The 20,000-nt window shown below is 48.3% G+C and overlaps 1 protein-coding gene across 1 annotated transcript in view; it reads right to left on the bottom strand.

The window, feature by feature from the left end:
* Positions 1-20,000, bottom strand: part of agbl4 (AGBL carboxypeptidase 4) — a 448,634-nt gene that overhangs the window by 12,227 nt on the left and 416,407 nt on the right. Inside the window, exons 10-11 of the mRNA XM_079505215.1 lie at positions 9,027-9,179; positions 4,845-5,007 (exon numbers count right to left, since the gene is read on the bottom strand). Of these exons, the coding sequence (XP_079361341.1) occupies positions 4,845-5,007; positions 9,027-9,179 (316 nt within the window). The remainder of the gene's footprint in view (positions 1-4,844; positions 5,008-9,026; positions 9,180-20,000) is intronic.

Raw genomic sequence — 20,000 nt, 5'->3', positions numbered from 1 at the left:
ACCCATCACCTTGAGTTGCTATTGTCTGTGTGTGTGTGTGTGTGTGTGTGTGTGTGTGTGTGTGTGTGTGTGTGTGTGTGTGTGTGTGTGTGTGTGTGTGTGTGTGTGTGTGTGTGTGTGGTGGCCTGTGCGACAGAATGACGTTCCTGTTGCGTTGTTATGATCTTTATCTCGTCCTATGGTCCGTGAGATGTATAATACACAGAAACACACGCATAGACCAGCATGCACGCACACGCACACGCACAGCATGCGCGCAGCCGCACACACACACACACACACACACACACACACACACACACACACACACACACACACACACACACACACACAAATGCACTCCTTTTGTAAATGATACCAAAGGAAGCCGATATCATCCTTATTCACCTCACATCTGTCTGAACAAGGATCAACAAAAGAGAAACATATGGTTCTCTAGTGACTATAGCACGGATGTGCACACGCACACATACACACACACACACACATACACACACACACACAAAACAAATAATGAGTCCTCCAATGATTAGGAGATCAATAGGCCAGTTATTGCAGGAGTAAGTGTGGTAAGAAGTAGTGTGTGACTGTGTGTGTGTGTGTGTGTGTGTGTGTGTGTGTGTGTGTGTGTGTGCAGTGCATGTGTGTGCAATGCGCATGTGTGTGCGTGCGTGCAGTGCGCGTGTGTGCGTGCGTGCATGCGTTTCATCTCAAAACTTTTAGTTCCAGGGACTCCCAGAAGCAAAGACTTTAGTTAACAATGTTCATTTTAAAATAATATTCAAAGATTTGCACATAATGTCCTGAAGACTCCTGATTTTAAAAAAAAATAGTAGATCTACAAGTGCATAGCGCAGCACGCCAAAGTATAAAATAAATAGTAGATCTTTAGTGCATAGTGCGGCACGCCAAAGTATAAAATAATGCTTTTAAAATGGCACATATGCTTTCCCGGTTCTAAAAAGCAGTGGTTCCCAAACCTTTTAGCTCAAGACCCAAAAGATTAGACGTTTGGGTACCAAACTAGTGAAAATAGCAGATCTACAAGCACATAACGCACCGTGTTGCGAGCTTGCAGCTATTTTCACTACTTCTAAATTATTATTCTTTTATTTATGGAATTTCTTAGATTTGTTTGTTTTAAAAATGATAAAAATGTTATAGGCTGGCTGTTTTTCTGTTGTGTTTCTGTTTTTTTTCCTTTCCCCTATATGGTCTGGCATGGGCGTGTGACTGGCTTCCTGGGCTGTGACGTGCTATCATCTACCTCCTGTGGAACTGCATCTCCTCATCAAGCCCAGCTGATAAAACCCTGGCTCGTCACTCCAGCCCTTGCCAGTTTGTCAGTTGCCGATCGGTAAAGTTACTGTGCCTCTGAGCTCTATGTTTTTTGCTGCGATCAACATCCTCGTCTCCTTGTGCCCCCAGTGTTCTACGCCGCCTGCCTGCCTGCCCGCCCAACATAGCCCAACACAGCCCCAAGCCTATTTTTGTTTTTTCACCTGTTTTGTGAATTAGTTTGAATAAACACCTGAGTTTGTATTCATCTGGTTCTGAGTTCTGCTTTTGGGTCCTATCATACTAAACCCTAACAAAAAATATGTTTAGACTGCAGGGTATGGTTGTAGTCATAGACATATAAAGGTAGACACCTCTTCCGACTCGTGGGGCGCGTGTCAAAATTGAAGGCTATTTTCCCGAGATTCCTTTTTCGAAGCATAGCAGAAGCTTGTCAAGCTTCCGCGTGCGTAATGGAAGTCCCGGAAAAGACGCGCTGTAATTGGCCAGTAGTCAGTTGAGTGACAGCGAGAGACATGGAGGAGTCGCATGAGTGACGTCACTCGGGCAGCAACGCAGCGTGCCTTCAGCGCTTCCCTATGTCACAGTATGGGGCTCTGTGTTGCCATACTGTGGCTGTGTGTGGGCGTCGGCTTTCCTCCCAGCTTCCAGCCTTGGCACACCTGTCTGTGGTCACCTCATCGCACTCAATTGACACACCTGCCGGCCATCAACTCTTCAGCCCTGACAGTATTTAAACCCTGGTCTTCACTCCACTCATCGCCAGATCATTGTACAACCTATCATGAACCCAGCTCACCTGTTCTTCTGCCTGCCACCTGCCTGGACTGCTCTCCTCATCCTCCATGTTTGTTTTTCCATGCAACTCCATTTCCATGCAATTCACCATCATTGTGAATAAATAACTTAAATTTGCTCCTGTGTTTGGCTCTGCATTTGGGTTCAACTTTCTGCTACCGTGACAGAATGATCTGGCCAGAATGAACCCAGCAGAGCTAAAGCTATTCAAGAGTAAGGTTGCCGATTTTGACCATGTGGTGGCACGCCTCATGGCCTCTCCCCCGAGCCAGCATGCTACGCTCCACAGAGAGATTTCAACTCAACAACAGTGGTTCACAGAGAGGCCATGGGTGAGTCATTTTGTTCCCCAACTTGACATTATCCGTGATCGGCTCAAGACCTTTCTGCATACCAGTTCAGTTTCCACTGCTTCCCAGCAAGCTCTCCAGTCAATTAGACTCGGATTTGTGGCCCTTCAACCTGCCTTTCATGAGCCTCCTAAGCAGTCAGCTACTCATCCTGTTTCTGTGTTAAATGAGCCTGTCTGCACTGAACCTGGCCCGGTTAACACCCAGTCTATGAGCCTATTTGCTTATTTCAGTAGTAGGGTCAAAATCCCAGTATATTCTGAGCCAGCTGTAGACCCATATCTGGGCACCAGGCTGGCCCGGGGAGGTCCTCGTAGTACCACCAAACGAGCAAATCTCTCCTTGGGTCGCCAAGCCACCATACCCAACCGGTCCAGAGCCACAGTGACTTCCAGCCCACCTCCTGTAGCCTTGTCTCCAGGGTGTGCAGCACCCACTATGCCTCCAGGGTGTGCAGCACCCACTATGCCTCTAGGGTGTGCAGCACCCACTATGCCTCCAGGGTGTGCAGCACCCATCTCGCCTCCAGGGTGTGCAGCACCCATCTCGCCTCCAGGGTGTGCCACACCCATCTCGCCTCCAGGGTGTGCAGCACCCATCTCGCCTCCAGGGTGTGCAGCACCCACCTCGTCGTCTCCAGCGTCGCCTCTGCCTGCAGCACCTCCGGCCTCGCCTCTGCCAGCAGCACCTCCGGCCTCGCCTCTGCCTGCAGCACCTCCGGCTTCGCCTCTGCCTGCAGCACCTCCGGCCTCGCCTCTGCCTGCAGCACCTCCGGCTTCGCCTCTGCCTGCAGCACCTCCGGCTTCGCCTCTGCCTGCAGCACCTCCGGCCTCGCCTCTGCCTGCAGCACCTCCGGCTTCGCCTCTGCCTGCAGCACCTCCGGCCTCGCCTCTGCCTGCAGCACCTCCGGCCTCGCCTCTGCCTGCAGCACCTCCGGCCTCGCCTCTGCCTGCAGCACCTCCGGCTTCGCCTCTGCCTGCAGCACCTCCGGCTTCGCCTCTGCCTGCAGCACCTCCGGCCTCGCCTCTGCCTGCAGCACCTCCGGCTTCGCCTCCGCCTGCAGCGCCTCCGCCTGCAGCACCTCCGGCCTCGCCTCTGCCTGCAGCGCCTCTGCCTGCAGCACCTCCGGCCTCGCCTCTGCCTGCAGCACCTCCGGCCTCGCCTCTGCCTGCAGCACCTCCGGCCTCGCCTCTGCCTGCAGCACCTCCGGCCTCGCCTCTGCCTGCAGCACCTCCGGCTTCGATTCTGCCTGCAGCACCTACGGCTTCGCCATTGCCTGCAGCATCTACGGCTTCGCCATTGCCTGCAGCATCTCTGGCCCTGCCTCCGCCTGCGGCGTCGCCATTGTTGTCTTCTGCCTCGTCTCAGCCTCCGGGCCGACCGCCCGATGACTCCGCATCTGCCTCGTCACGGCCTCCGGGCCGACCGCCCGATGACTCCGCATCTGCCTCGTCACGGCCTCCGGGCCGACCGCCCGATGACTCCACATCTGCCTCGAACCAGCGTCCAGGCCATCTGTCTGGTGTCCAGGTTTCCAGACAGCATGTGCCTAGTCCATTGCCCTGGTCTCCCTCCTCCGGACCCCCTCCACCCGCCCTGCTTGGTGTTCCTGATCAGCATTGTGGGACGTCTGGAAGCCGTCCCTTAAGAGGGGGGTACTGTCACAGTATGGGGCTCTGTGTTGCCATACTGTGGCTGTGTGTGGGCGTCGGCTTTCCTCCCAGCTTCCAGCCTTGGCACACCTGTCTGTGGTCACCTCATCGCACTCAATTGACACACCTGCCGGCCATCAACTCTTCAGCCCTGACAGTATTTAAACCCTGGTCTTCACTCCACTCATCGCCAGATCATTGTACAACCTATCATGAACCCAGCTCACCTGTTCTTCTGCCTGCCACCTGCCTGGACTGCTCTCCTCATCCTCCATGTTTGTTTTTCCATGCAACTCCATTTCCATGCAATTCACCATCATTGTGAATAAATAACTTAAATTTGCTCCTGTGTTTGGCTCTGCATTTGGGTTCAACTTTCTGCTACCGTGACACCCTATGGCACTCCCTGCCTTCAATGGAGACACGTCGCTCCAATGAACTGCAGCGGCCAATGAGGCATCTATTTTTTTGAGGGCGCTAGCCCCTCCTATATACAGGTTTAATGTTTGTTTTTAGTTCAATCTATGTTTTAAAAACACCATTGACAATGAAGGGAAAATGTACGTCATCTTGTCCCTAACACAAACATTAAATCCCATTAACAATAAAGAGAATGTAATGTTTGTTTTGACACCGTTTGTTTTACATCATCACCTAATCATATAGAAACATGAGTTAGACGTTAATAGATTAGCGCCCCTCACCTTTCTAACATATATGGTTGTAGTGGGTTAATGAAGGATACATGTGTCCTCGGTGTAAGGCACGGGGGTGGTGCTGCCAGCGGTCATGTAGCTGTAGAAGGACACCTCCAGGGTGTAGCAGTAGGACGTGTCGTCCAGGAGACCGCCCAGGAAGCGTCTGCCCGTCCCGGCCTTCACCACGTCCCTGTTGAACGATGTGTTGGACTGCACGAACAAACACATGGAACACCATGCTGACTGTTAATTTAACTGTGAGAGCATGTGAACAAATAGACCCAGAAGGGTCACGCACGCACGCACGCACGCACGCACGCACGCACGCACGCACGCACGCACGCACGCACGCACGCACGCACGCACGCACGCACGCGCGCACGCACGCACGCACGCGCGCACGCACACACACACAGTCACACACGTAATCGTCCATTTGGACACACAATAACTAAAAACATATAAATAAGATGAAGCCTTTTCAGCAGTATCCACATCAGCAATGATTCAGCACAACATAATAGAGTGGAAAAAAGGAAAGTGCAATGAGGCATAAGGCATATAGATGTGCAAAAGGCCATTTAGCTCACACACGGACGGCACACACACACACCAACACCCCCCCCCCCCCCCCCCACATACACACACACACACACACACACACACACACACACACACACACACACACACACACACACACACACACACACACACACACACACACACACACACACACTGAATACTTTATTAGTATGTAAACAAGGAAATGTAAACGAGGTAGGCCTATACAGTAAATTAAAGCTTGATAACACAAAAGAAAAGTCCTGGGGACTTTCCATTGTGGTCCTAATTATTCAGTTCATCAACATAGCATACACAATTAACACAATAATATATGTCATCTACAAATACAAACAACTATGCCTATGTACAAAAAGGATGGAAAAAGCAGCAATAATAACAGCACCTATTATTTTATACTAAAGCACTGTGGCTTTTTTGAGGGTGAAAACACATTCAATACACAAAGAGGCCTAGAGCCTTCTTGTAAGTGTCACAAATTGCTGAGGGATTAAAAACCAAATAAAAAAAACAACAACCTTCCTGTCTATTTATAGTTTAACCACGTCAGCTGTAATATTAAAAAAATATGATGATGTCTTGGGCCGAGTGTAGAAAAGTTTCCGTCCAATGTCACTCCAACATACTGCAGTGCTGAAATGCAGACTTGGTGGCCACCAGTGGGAGTTAGTGGTGATTGTGTTCTGCGGTTCTGGCTGGTGTACTGGGCTTCAGCTTGTGCTGAATAGGCAGAGGACAACAGCATAGTCAGGGAGCTGACCCCTGGGCCAGCTGTCACGCACACATGCACGCACGCATGCACGTGGACACTGGACACACACATGCACGCGCGCATGCACGACACACTGGACACACACATGCACGCACGCATGCACGTGGACACTGGACGGTACACACATGCACACAAACAAATGCAGACACACATGCACAGGCATGCATGCTTCTACTATGCATGCCAAGTCTCACTGATGCATACAAACACCACTCTCACCATGCGCTCACACCATCGTAGACTTGCATTGTGAACGTATAGGTCGCCTTTTTTTGGCTACTAGAGTTCGGGCCACTACGTGGCCCTCACACCTATGTCGCACCGCCAATCCGACAGATATGTCTGAGTCATAGTGTTTGGGGCTTTGTCAGAGTATCCGTTGTACCTGTCTGTCTTTAGTCGTTTATGCCCATATATGGAGAACCCTGATGTATAGCATATGCCCATATCTGAGCCATAGTGACATGCTTATATAAGGACGTATCAGGTTTGTTTATTGCTATGTCTTAGTTAGAGTGACGTGGCCGTGGCCCTGCCTATATATGGCCGTATGTGGTTTGTTTATGGTTATTATGTCTGAGTCAGAGTGATGTGGCCAATGGTAGGATATGATTTACTATGAAAGTCTAATTTACTATGTACATTTCCCGTCAGTTAGTTAGTTAGTCACCCCCAGGCATGACCTTGTGACATCACGTGACATCATCAGGGATGGAGATCCCTGATGTCATCAATATTGGCAAGAACATCTAACCTCAAACCCTTAGATCTCCATATATGGATCTGACCTGTTCTGACATTCCATATGTTGATCCTTCCCCATCCATCCTTCCTCTTTGATGTCTCCCTTTTGACTGATACCTGTCCATTTAAACTCTAGGCGGGCCTCCCCCAAAGTTATTAATGCAGCCACGCCCGGCAGCCGGCGAAAACTCTCAACAAGCCCACAAATGAAGGCCCTACCTGAGCCCTCATCAAACCCTGTACACTCAAGACACACTCCATTTATGGGCAGTACAGAATTAATTCCATATGTTGATCTAATCCCCCATGCCAAAGCGCCAGCGCTCGCCCAGCAGTCTGCTGTCACCCAGGCGGATATGTTGATCTGACCCCCGGCCCCCATTCCAAAGCGCCAGCGCTCGCCCAGCAGTCTGCTGTCACCCAGGCGGATATGTTGATCTGACCCCCCCATTCCAAAGCGCCAGCGCTCGCCCAGCAGTCTGCTGTCACCCAGGCGGATGCGTGCACGTCTCACCCTTTACACTGTCCGGGTGTAAAGTGGTCAAGTGGCCATTTATTTGATAAGTAAAGGCTTTTGTCAAGAGGCCTTTCCTATTATATGTTCTCTCAAGTTAACATGGGGGAGGATGTTCATGAGATGTTCATGAGATCAGAGAATGCAATATAATAATGTCAGTGGTTTTCAACCAGTGGTCCGGGGACCACCAGTGGTCCTTGAGGGGGTTCCAGGTGGTCCCCAGCTAACTGATGGATGAGTTGGTAACCAAATGGACCCTTATATATATTTAACTCTTGAGCCAAATGGACCCTCCCAGGTCCATTTGGTTTCGTTTTACGCTCTCAAGAGTTACATTATTGTTAAACATCTGCATTACTTACAAGAAGTCTTCAACGATATTCTCTATAAATATACTTTGACAAAAGCCAAAACAACTTCCATTACTGTTGTGGAAACAGACATTTAGAACACCATTCAAAACATGCATGTTGACTAAATAACATATAAGACAGACACAATTGCCCTCTGACTGGCAGACGCTGCTCGTGTGAATAAAATGTTACTTTTCAGCTTTTTTTGTTGCCAACCGAAAAGGACTATCTGACCTGACTCCTTATCCATGATTTATACATTATGGATAATTAGTATGGACTTATTACCGCTTTGTCACTTGTTGCTGCCAGAGTGCAGGTTTACACATACAGTACAGTACATCACACACACACACACACCCGCACACACACACACACGCACGCACACACGCACGCACACTCACTCGCTCCACAGTTTCTCTTACATATTTGATCTCATTTCCCCCCAAAAGAGACAACCTATTGACAAACAATCAGTGACATTTCCATGTATGTGTCCGACCTGCCTGGCCTGTCAGTGTATCTAGGTGAGCACTGGGGGTCATTGGCCAATAAAGGTTATTCTTTATGATGTGCATAAGTGGCTGTGTTGTGAAATGTCACCATCACTGAGAGACGGACATTGAGAAGGTCATTGATACTGGCAGAGAAGAGAGGAAAATAGTTATAGCTGTATAATGTTCAAATGGGTGAGTGCCGTGGCCACTGGCACTCTGCATGTAAGAGCTAGAACCTCCTTTAGTATTTGGACCTCTATCTTCTTGGCCTCTGATGATTTAATAGTGTCCTTGTATGCCTGTGTGTTTGCATGTGTCTGCACACACATTCACTGAGAATACACTGCATGTGTGCAACTATAAGACCCTCCAGAAATGTTTTTATATGGGCATACATTTTTTTATAGTTACTATGCCATCTGCACATTCTCTAAATGTATTACTTAACAGCATTCATTCTTGAGCATTCTTATTCTGTGGGGAACGCTTGTCAAAGATATCAGCTCTACCAGCTCACAACGCGTCTCTCTCAATGCAACGCATTGTTACATTTGGTGTCGAGTGAAAAACGAGTGTTGCAACTCAGGTCTGTTTTAGAGGCTATAGGGTTTAAGTGGTTAATCATGCAAAAACACACAGTGTATGTGTGTGTGTGTGTGTGTGTGTGTGTGTGTGTGTGTGTGTGTGTGTGTGTGTGTGTGTGTGTGTGTGTGTGTGTGTGTGTGTGTGTGTGTGTGTGTGTGTGTGCACGCTGTGTGACTTACAAAAGAGAAGTCTGGGGCATTTTGACACAGCAGGCGAGGGAAGACAGCCTGCCTCTGGACCCGCTCCTCCTCCTCAAACACGTTCCCATACATGAAGCCATTGAGCATGGTGGAGTGAGCGTGCACGTCAATGTAGAACTCCAAACTCACAGTCTGAGTACAAAGACACAGGGCAAGGGGGGAGAAAAGGAGGGAGACAGAATGATATGTTAACACCGTCACTACTAATATCTCCATCATCACCACCCTAACATCTTCACCACGCTAGTAGTGCTGGAAAGCCTGTACCGTAAGTACATGTACTGAAATATACTGTACTTATTATAACATCATTAATATTATCATTTTGAGGTCACCAAAATCAGCAGGGCCCATTCTACAATCTGACAATTAGATACTGTACATTTCATGTGGTCAAAGTTAACATTTTGGCCTTAGGGTGGCTCTAGAACAGGGGTGCCCACACTTTTTTGACTTGAGGTCTACTTTTAAAATTGCCAGCTCAAGGTGATCTACCAACCAAAAGATAATTATCCCTTTGCTTAAAATACTCAAAATATGTACCTATATGGCGAATAAATAAATAACATTAAGGCATTAGGACTTTCAAAATCTAGGTTTCAAAATCAATTCTATTTATTTATCTTTTCAGTTTCCCCGCATTGCAAAGAAGAGACTTAATTTCTGACTTTTTCGGATTTTATGACTATATGACCCTTATGACCGTTTGTTCTAGAGTCTAGAACAAACGGTCATAAGGGTCATATAGTCATACAGTTTCATGAGATATATTTTGTGCAAGAGGACATTTTGGCTCCAGGATGGCACGTGGAAAAGCCATGGAGTCGCCACAAACAACAGGGTTCATCTTCCAGGGAGCTTTGAAGATGCAGAGAAAATTCTAAGACAATCTCAGGTGTAATTTCTGGACCAAAGTGACGATTAGAGGAGCTAAAACATATTTCTTCAGTGGGGAACTAACAGAGACACAAACAAAAGAAGATGAAATATTGCTGGTTAGTATAAACGACAGTGGGTTTTTCCACCTGTCTGAATAGCAGTCGGTCCACTGGGAGTGAAGGAGGACCTCTCTATTGGTTGGGTCTCCCAGGAGATGAGTACAGGCTGGAGGGCCCTGGAGGCACTCACCCAGGAGACTCCTTTAAATCTCTCACAGTACCACTGAAACTAGCCACCCATACACCCCCGCCTTGTTCTAAATCTAGCAGAATAGCAGGTCCTGCACCATGTAGAACATGCACATAACAGAATTCTGCAGGTGTGCAAGCACACAACCACCCAACCACACACACCCACACACACACACACACACACACACACACACACACACACACACACACACACACACACACACACACACACACACACACACACACACACACACACACACACACACACACACACACACACACACACACACACACACACACCCTGTACAAAAATGGTGAAAATGGTGTCTTTTCTGTCTCACAGTGTGTGACATGGGTGTGAGAAAACAAACCCAGTGTCACTTACTGACTCTCAAATATTTATGTCAGGTGCGCGCATATACAGTCACATGCACGCACGCACGCACGCACGCACGCACGCACATACAGTACACACATACAGTACACACACAGGTATACTCTGACCCTCAACTTTGGAACTAAGCACCAGCCAGAGCCTCCTTTCTCTTATATTCTCTCACTCTCTTATCACTCCTTTTTTATTTCTCTCCCCCTGGTCTTATCCCTCCCCTCTTCTCCCACTCTTTATCTTCTTTCCCTCCGTCTTTCTCTGTCCCTCTCTCATTATGCATTCACCACTGCACCTGGTTTCCCGTGGGTCATAAGGCGGCAGCGGGGCAAGGAGAGGGAGAGACGGAGGAAGGGAGGGAAGGATGGATGGAAGGAAGGAAGGAGAAAAAGAAGGTGAGATATTCTGAGAAAGAAGACGAGAGAGGCAAAATGTTCGTGGGGGAAGTGAAAACGCAAATAGAGAGAAAAGGAGAGAAAGGCTAGAGAGAGAGAGAGAGAGAGAGAGAGAGAGAGAGTTGGAGTAAAGCAGGGCTCGAGTCGGGTGGCACAGGCAGATGCAGTGCCGGTGTTTGAAATTCCGCTCACAGCCAAAGCAATTTCCTGGCAGTGGTTGTGCTGTCAGCTGTGCGGCTGGCTGCCGGTGAAATATGGTGGCTGGGAGTGGGCCGCTAGCAGCCCCCGACAACCTGATGGATGGAACCCCAGAGGAGAGGAGCAGGGGGGGAGGGAGGGGGACATGAGAGGGAGGCGGAGGTGGAGAGAAACAACAGGAAAACAAAAGGAGAGAAGGGGGGGAAAGCTAAACGTATAGCCAACAGAGTACTGGGCTGGTGGTTGGCTAGCTGGGGTGTGGGGGCAGAGGGAGAAAGAGGGGTAGAGAGAGAGAGAGAGAGAGAGAGAGAGAGAGAGAGAGAGAAACGGGGTGCCAGCTCCATTAGGCAGTGGAGGATGGAAGGAGTTCCCAGCCAGCCAAGGTCTAGACAAGGAAAACCAGCCTGATAATCACCTGTCTACCTCCTGGTGGGGGAAGAGGATGAGAGAAGTGAGGAGAATGAGAGGAGGAGAGACCTACATAGTAAGAGCAGTGGGGACAGGGTTAGAAGAAAGTAAGGACAAATAAAGGTGTGGCAGTGGACCTCTCATGCTCACTTTACTTAGAATTCTACTTAGAAGGTGACTTTGTCTGCATGATACGGCTTCATTGAACTGAAGTTACATCTTTGACAAAAGATATGTGACTAAATTTGACGGAGGGACTGCCATTGGATTTGTTTAAATTTTAGTTTTTTCAAGTCATATGACAGGGAATCAGGGAATCATAGCTTCAAATTGACATATTGGTTGTTCAGTTTGACCCACTAGTTTTGGAGATGTGGCTTATAGAGTAATGTCTTACAGAAAACAGCGAATTGAGAAAACAGGCTTGAAAGGTTCACTTCTGTGGTCTCTAACATTACACCTAGCTACATGTTTAAGCATTTATTTCATATTTACATGTCAATTTCAGATCTGACACTTATTTCAGACATGCTCTAGTATGTGAAGAGTCTGCCTGTGCTATAAACTCTTTAAAAAAAAAAAAAAAGTTTTTCTCTGGTGAAAAGCTGGAATTTGCGCGATGGCAGTCTCTGTCTCAGTCAAATCTGGTCACATATATGGATCTGGAGGAAAGTTCAGTTCAGTTCAATTCATTTAATTTGTTTAGTAAATTTCAGTTGTTTCAATTGAATTCAAAATAATTTTGAAATCCTGCCCTACCCCAGAAGGATGCCTGCATTACAACCTGTTAGGGACAAGGTAAGAGCAGCAGTGACAGTGTTAACAGTCATGCAGCCCCACAATGTCAAGTTTAGGTCCACTACAACAGTCAGTTAATGTCCCTGTCAGTCAAAGTGAGGGACAGGACTGAAGGCCTGCCGCCATGATTGATGCTTCAATTAACAAACCTCTCTGACCTCCAGAATTGTTCATCTGAAATCGTAATTAAGCAATTAGGGGCAATTAAGACCACCGAGTCCACCGAATGAAAAGTCGGAAGACAATCGGAGAGAGTGAGAAAGTGACGGAGCTTTCCAAATTAAGACCCTCGAAGAGAAACAAAATAGCAAATAGCTCTCTTCAACTTAGGGTGAACCAGCGGCTTGGTGTAAAACACCAGAAGGTCAAAAAGGATGAATTTAGTCCGAGTAGTACTTACTGTATCTGGTGCATATTAATTAGAGAGGACGTGGTTGGGGTGGTGGGCGTTTAGGGCCGCTAACGCCAGGCTTATCTTTGCACTTAGAGGGAAGCTGATTGAAGCAGGATTACACGCTCCTGAATAAAGCGCTTGGCATCAGCAGTATATACCTTAAAAGGAGATAGCCGTGCTCAGTCAGGGGAAGAAAGTTCAACTTTCTGCCCTTATTTCCCACGTTAACATACTGCACATAACAATTATGGGGATGCGTGATGTGGTGTGCATGCCACAGATGTAGGTGTCTAGGTAACGAGGGACAACAGCCTTTATACACTCTCAGAGTTCAGATAAGGATTTTACTGTGTATCTCAATAAAAACCTCTACTTTCCACTCTCCTGGAAAACTTCATGCCATTAATTCGTTAGACCATAAAACTGCAGCTCAGACGTTCCATTAGTTAGAGAAAATAATTCAGGTCACCTGGTGCGTGGTCACTGACCCACCCCAATGATGTAGCAGTGACAGAACATGGCAGATGGCGTGACCTTCTGCTTATAGACGAAAGAAAATGACACCAAACCCCTTCCATCTGTCTCTGTCTTCCCGTTTCTTCCGTCTCTGTGTGCCACTCTCAAATTGATGGAGGTATTTTGTCTGTTTATGAACACAGAGGTGACTTGTAATCAGGCTGAACGGGCACAGGCAGCCAGTCCTCTGCTGCAGGGCCTGCTGCTGCACTGTCTCCACAACACACACATCTGCTGCATGGGCCACGAGCAGCCAGAAGGAAGAAAGGGATGAGCAACGGAGGTAAAGTTCAAATGAGAGGAAGAGAAGAGGAAGAGAGGGGACAGGAAGGCGAGTGTGTGTGTGTGTGTGTGTGTGTGTGTGTGTGTGTGTGTGTGTGTGTGTGTGTGTGTGTGTGTGTGTGTGTGTGCGCGCGCGCGTGCGTGCGTGCGTGCGTGCGTGCGTGCGTGCGTGCGTGCGTGCGTGCGTGCGTGCGTGCGTGCGTGCGTGCGTGCGTGCGTGCGTGCGTGCGTGCGTGCGTGAGGGGCTGACTGAACACATAATATTGAATAAAATGTAAGAGATGAAAATGCAGAAGGCCATAAACGAGTGATGTGAAGCATAAAGCTCCATCCGTCTCTTTCTGCAAGAGACAATTCAACTTCCAACCGAGGCAGAATGGAGAGGACGAATAATGGAGGGATTGAAAGAACGGTGAGATGATCAGGACAAATTGGCCGTAAATCTCAGAAATGGATCAGAAATGGTTGGCTGACGCCAGAGGACATTTCAACAGGCAGAGGAAAAGAGATGGGAGAGAGAGAGAGAAACAGAGATGGAGACAATCAGAGAGAGAAAGAAAGACGGAGATTGAAAAAGAGAGAGAGAGAGAGGGGGGGGGGGGGGGGGGGATTGCCCAAGAGAAAGGGAGTAGATGGAAGGAAGGAGAGGTTGTGTCATGGCTGTGGATTTTCAAGGTGCAATATTCATCTCTCTGTGGCATGACAGGAGCTAATACATTTGTTTCAGGTAGAAAATTAATTTTCTAATATTAAAAAGGTCAGAGAGGAGGCACGGCAACGCTGGCCCCCTCTGTCATCCTTAACAAATTATCCAAAATGGCAGTGTCAGATTGGCGGGGATACGTCGGCTGGTGATAAATGCTCCCAGTAATCAGCCAATCAAAAATAATTCTTCTTCTGCATTTGATAAATGAGCTGGAAAAGCAGCGCTTTACGATGGAGATGGGTCCATTTGTTACGTTTGTTCTCTTTTTTTCCACCTTCCTTTTGCTCTCTCGTTTCAAAACAAACACCAGGGTAGCTGGGCAACAGATTATTGCTCTTTGCATCACTGACTCTTTCAGCCATTTGGCCCCCGATGACCGTTGCTCAGATGTGGATGGTAAATGATGGAATCTCATGGAATGGTTTCAGTGACCTTGCCGTCAGCTGTCTGGTGAGAGTGCGAGCGAGAAGTTTTGGAAGTAACAACACACTAAACTTCCATCCATCAATCTAAGTATGTGCAGTTTACACAGAGACTAACAGCGCTTTGTCTAATACAGTATGGCTTTGCAATTTAGGTAACAATTCACAATTTAGCGTGAAATTTCACACTATAATTTCCCCTTTATTAGGTTATGTTCGTGGTTAACTTGTAAAAATGCCGTTCAGCATAGACATGCCGAACACAGTTTGATAGATGTGTATTGTGTAATATTTGTCAAATAAAAGTTTTGAGCCATCAATTCCAATGGAAAGTATATTGTTGTTGCTGCTGCAAACATTGATTCAAATGGCACTTGTCTGGGAGCTTGCTGCAAGTTATTTAAGTTATTGCCGGAATCGAACAAGCAAGCTATTTCCTTGCAGAGAGAGCTGCTGCTGCTGAATTCACAATGATTGAGAATCACTCCAGAGTGATGTGCATTTCTGTCGGTGGAGAATGGCTTGTGGAATTTTAAACGGAATGGTTTGCTTTGTGCTGATGTGACTCTGAATTACTCTCACCCTGTGCATTGAAGTTCAATGCACAGGGTGAGAGTAATTCAGAGTCACATCAGTATGTGCAGAAGTAATGAACAACCAAAGAAGCACATGCATGTACTCAACACCACGTTTGTGATAATCCAAAGGGAAATGCTTCCCAGTTGCAAACCCCTTTGTATAACACATTACCGGTTCTTGTAAACAGACTGATGTATGTGTGTGATCTGAACAGACAAACAGACAAACACAAAGTGGCCTCTTACCCTGCATGCTAGCATAGAACCACTGCATTGTTGATCTCATCAACAAGATTTGTACTTAGTGTTATTTATTTTCATTTCACAACTTTATCTATTATTTCCATTTTCTTCTTATAGTTATTGCCAATTCCCCCAGTGTACTACAATCCTCTGTTGCAAAGCCTCACTGTGTTGGTTGGCCCACTGGCAGAGCCTGATTGGTTGAGCCTCAATTGGCTGAGGCAGAGGCTGGAAATTGCACAGGTGAAAGGAGTTGGCCTCATTAGGCCCACTGGCAGAGCCTGGCCCAGGTGAAAGGAGTTGGCCTCATTAGGCCCACTGGCAGAGCCTGACCAGAGCCTTTTGTGGTGGTTCTGGAGAACTGTGGGTCCGACCGACTCTATACCGGGCACTGCACTGGATCGCGTGTGTCGAATGTGAAGTCGGTGGGTCAAGCGGTTCTCGAGTTACGTGCATTACACACGCACACACAGACGCAGACAGAGACGTGGCGCATTTGTCGCACAGGCCTTCTCCGATGCACATGCAGCTACATTGAGTGTCCAACCGCTTCCTTTCACCTGACGGTGAAGAGTTTCATCAGGAGAGCGTAACGTGTGTGGAGAGGGTCATTATCTTCAAAATCCCATCCATGCTGAACAGGCCCCACGACCATCCAGTAGAAGTCACAGCTTCCCACCTGTTTCTTGGATGGCCCAGGCAAGCTTAAGGCATTGCTGTAGGCCTGGGTCTCTGCTGTGGAGGAGCGTTTTCCCTCCACACCACCCAGATGCCTGATCACGTTTCCTATTACTGAAACACTCCAACCCTGCCAGCAGGGTGACAATTATGACAGCAGAGCAAACTGCCTGCCGCATGAATATGGTCAATTAGCCTCCAAGCCATCAGAGTGAGGCGGGCATCTGTGTGTGTGTGTGTGTGTGTGTGTGTGTGTGTGTGTGTGTGTGCGTGCGTGTGTGTGTGTGCGTGTGTGTGTGTGTGTGTGTGTGTGTGTGTGGGGTGTGTCAGGCACGTGCAGAGGGGGGGGGACGACGACTAGGGGGGCAATGTGTGACCAATGTGGCCGACAAGGGTTTATGTGGGGGCCAATAACAGCTTATGTGGGGGCCAATAAGGGCGTATGTGGAGGGGCCAATAAGGGCGTATGTGGGGGCCAATAAGGGCGTGTGTGGGGGGGCCAATAAGAGCTTGTTTGGGGGGGGGGCAATAAGGGCTTGTCTGTGTGTGTGTGTGTGTGGGGGGGCAATAAGGGCTTATGTGGGGGCCAATAAGGGCTTATGTGGGGGCCAATAAGGGCTTGTGTGGGGGCCAATAAGGGCTTGTGTGGGGGGCCAATAAGGGCTTATGTGGGGGCTAATAAGGGCTTATGTTTGTGTGGGGGCCAATAAGGGCTTGTGTGGGGGGCCAATAAGGGCTTATGTGGGGGCTAATAAGGGCTTATGTGGGGGCTAATAAGGGCTTATGTGGGGGCTAATAAGGGCTTGTGTGGGGAGGGCCAATAAGGGATTGTGTGGGGGGGCCAATAGGGGCTTGTGTGGGGGGGCCAATAAGGGCTTGTGTGGGGGCCAATAAGAGCTTATGTGGGGGGCCAATAAGAGCTTATGTGGGGGGCCAATAAGGTCTTATGTGCGGGGCCAATAAGAGCTTATGTGGGGGGCCAATAAGTAATGATAATTCCACTATCATAATTATTATTTATAATAATTATACTTTTAATGTGCTGGCTGCCATCAGTCAGTTTTAGTTTCAGACTAATGAGAACGTACTGTCCAATGACATGAAATGGCACAAGGGACAGACCCCACAAAAAGACCACCCCCAAAAATCGCGCCCACAAATGGGTCCTTTTCTGGGGTTTGAGCTCCTGCCCCCTCAGTGCTCTCTGCACGGCCCTGGTGTGTGTGTTGGGGGGAGGGGGGGGGGGGGGGGGCACTGCAGAGATGGCACTGAGACCTGCATCATCTGGGAGCCCCAGACATGACTGTGTGTCTGATGGGATTAACTGGCTAGAGAGAGAAAGTGTGTGCGCATGCAAGAGTGAGAGAGAGAGAGAGAGAGAGAGAGAGAGAGAGAGAGAGAGAGAGAGAGAGAGAGAGAGAGAGAGAGATGGACTACAAATCCTCCAACTAAACTCTTCAAAGCTGTAGAAATCCAATGCACAGACATCAGTGATACAGGAGGGGGTGAAGGGCAAGTACCAGATGTGATGGTCATGGGTGAAGAGAGGAGCTGGAGAGTGAATAGAAGTCATATGACTGATAGGAATGGATTCAGGAGACATAAGGTCCATGAATTTGCTGACTAGGGGGCTACTATACGTATATATCAGTCTGGCCAGAGTAATGAAAATTACACAGTGGAGCTGAGGGCTTGGTTCTGCCACTGGGCTGTGGCCAGACCCAGGAAATGCACCGAGCTAGAATGCAATGCGAAGTGACGTGAGCATCTGGCAGCAACGTATGGGACTACGAGGGAGAATGCATATGTAAGCACATGATGGAAGAACCAGCATTATATCTGTGCATCTTTGTGAAAGTGCTCTTGAGAGCACACCTGTTTATCTGTGCCAAGCTGTAGTCATTGCGTATTCAAGTGTGTGTGTGTGTGTGTGTGTGTGTGTGTGTGTGTGTGTGTGTGTGTGTGTGTGTGTGTGTGTGTGTGTGTGTGTGTGTGTGTGTGTGTGTGTGTGTTTGCGTGTGTGTGTTTGCGTGTGTGTGTTTGCGTGTGCGTGCGTGTGTGGTTGCGTGTGTGCGTGTCTATGTCGAGAGACAGACATACATACAGAGACAGAGACAGAGACAGAGACAGACAGAGACAGAGACAGAGAGAGAGGCAGAGACAGAGACAGAGACAGAGGCAGAGGCAGAGACAGAGGCAGAGACAGAGACAGAGACAGAGACAGAGACATAGGCAGAGACAGAGACAGAGACAGAGGCAGAGGCAGAGACAGAGACAGAGACAGACAGAGACAGACAGAGACAGAGACAGAGACAGAGACAGACAGAGACAGAGACAGAGACAGAGACAGAGACAGACAGAGACAGACAGAGACAGAGACAGAGACAGACAGAGACAGAGACAGAGACAGAGACAGAGACACATGAGTGGATCACCCTGCCATGACGGAGTCTATGGATCAGTGTGTCAGTGCTGGGGGTAAAGGTTAATCTGGCCAACGCCAGCCCCAGTGCCTCACCCCCGGCCCTCAGCCCGCACCATATCCGCCCCAGTCTGCTCCCTCTCTTATCAGGATTAGAGGAGTGTACGAAAGGGCAGAGTATTCCCAGGACTCACACTGACCTTCAGTAATCCCACCAAACCTGCCGCGCCGCTTGTAATTAACATCAGGAACAAAAGAGAAAATACGCACCCCTAGCCCCCCCAAGTCTTTAACGTTCCTCTGACAAAAAGACTAGAATTACGGAATAGAAAGTTACAGTAGTGCTGAAAGGTTGAGGTTGAGCAGCATATGAGACTTGCTGCTGTAATATGTTTCTTCAATGGCCAGGAGAGCCGGGCTGACATTCTAGAGGTGCTGACTGGACCTATCAATCCCCCCAGCACAGTAAGCACACAGTCCCTGAGCAGGGAAGCAGAGAACATGCTGAAGCAAGCAGGGAGCAACTGGAATTCACTGTATGTAGTGGAATGTGTGTTGAGGACAGCAAGGAAAAGTTGAGTTTAGGGTTCAGAAATGAGGAAGTGGTGTGTGTTATATAGTTAAAGTGGCTTATTGTTGGTATCAGCAGAGCAACGAGGGCATCTTTCCCCCTTACAAGGCACTATAGACCAGGGAGATGGATTGCTGAGGTGGAGCGTCACACCTATCGTCATCTCCCAGTACTTCCTGCACGTCTTAAGCTGTGCTAGTCATAAAGTGAGTTGATGGTGCCCGGATAGGACAGAACCCAGAACCATGCGATTCTCTCCTGCCTGAGCTATACCCAGACACTGTGCTGTGTGCAGTATGGCCTGCCATTAGCACAATCTCAATATCAGCTCTCACGGACTGATGAATTTAGACAGATTGGTCCTCATAGGTCCCAATAGGGACTCAGGGCTAAGTACATCAGTACTCTTTCACAGGCTTTTAGAGGATTGGGCATAATTTAAAATGTATCTACGGCATCTTTTGTGCATGAGCACTTGGAGTGGCATTAATGCACATCACTTGTATTTTGGAGCCATTGATGTTCAACCCTGTTACAGGCTGTTTGTTTTGGATAATGATTACGTCTGCCAGTTTTCTACTGCAGGTGGATTTATTTGGAGGAGAAAAACAGCAAGGTCATCGGCAAAGTCTAGGTCGTCGAGTTGGGAGAAAAAAGTACACTGGATGCCCGCTTTATTGCCTGTTGTCTTCCTCATCACCCAATCGATGGCCATCAGGAGGAGACATGGTGCACCCCTGCCACACACCAGACTCTATGGTGAGGCACTCAGATGGTTTACCATTGACAATGACACTGCATTCAAAGTGATGGTAGATAAAACA

This window comes from Electrona antarctica (assembly GCF_951216825.1).
Source record: "Electrona antarctica genome assembly, chromosome: 7".
Lineage (NCBI taxonomy): Eukaryota > Metazoa > Chordata > Actinopteri > Myctophiformes > Myctophidae > Electrona > Electrona antarctica.
Note: the sequence above shows the minus strand (reverse complement) of the source record. Positions and strands in the feature narration are given on the sequence as shown.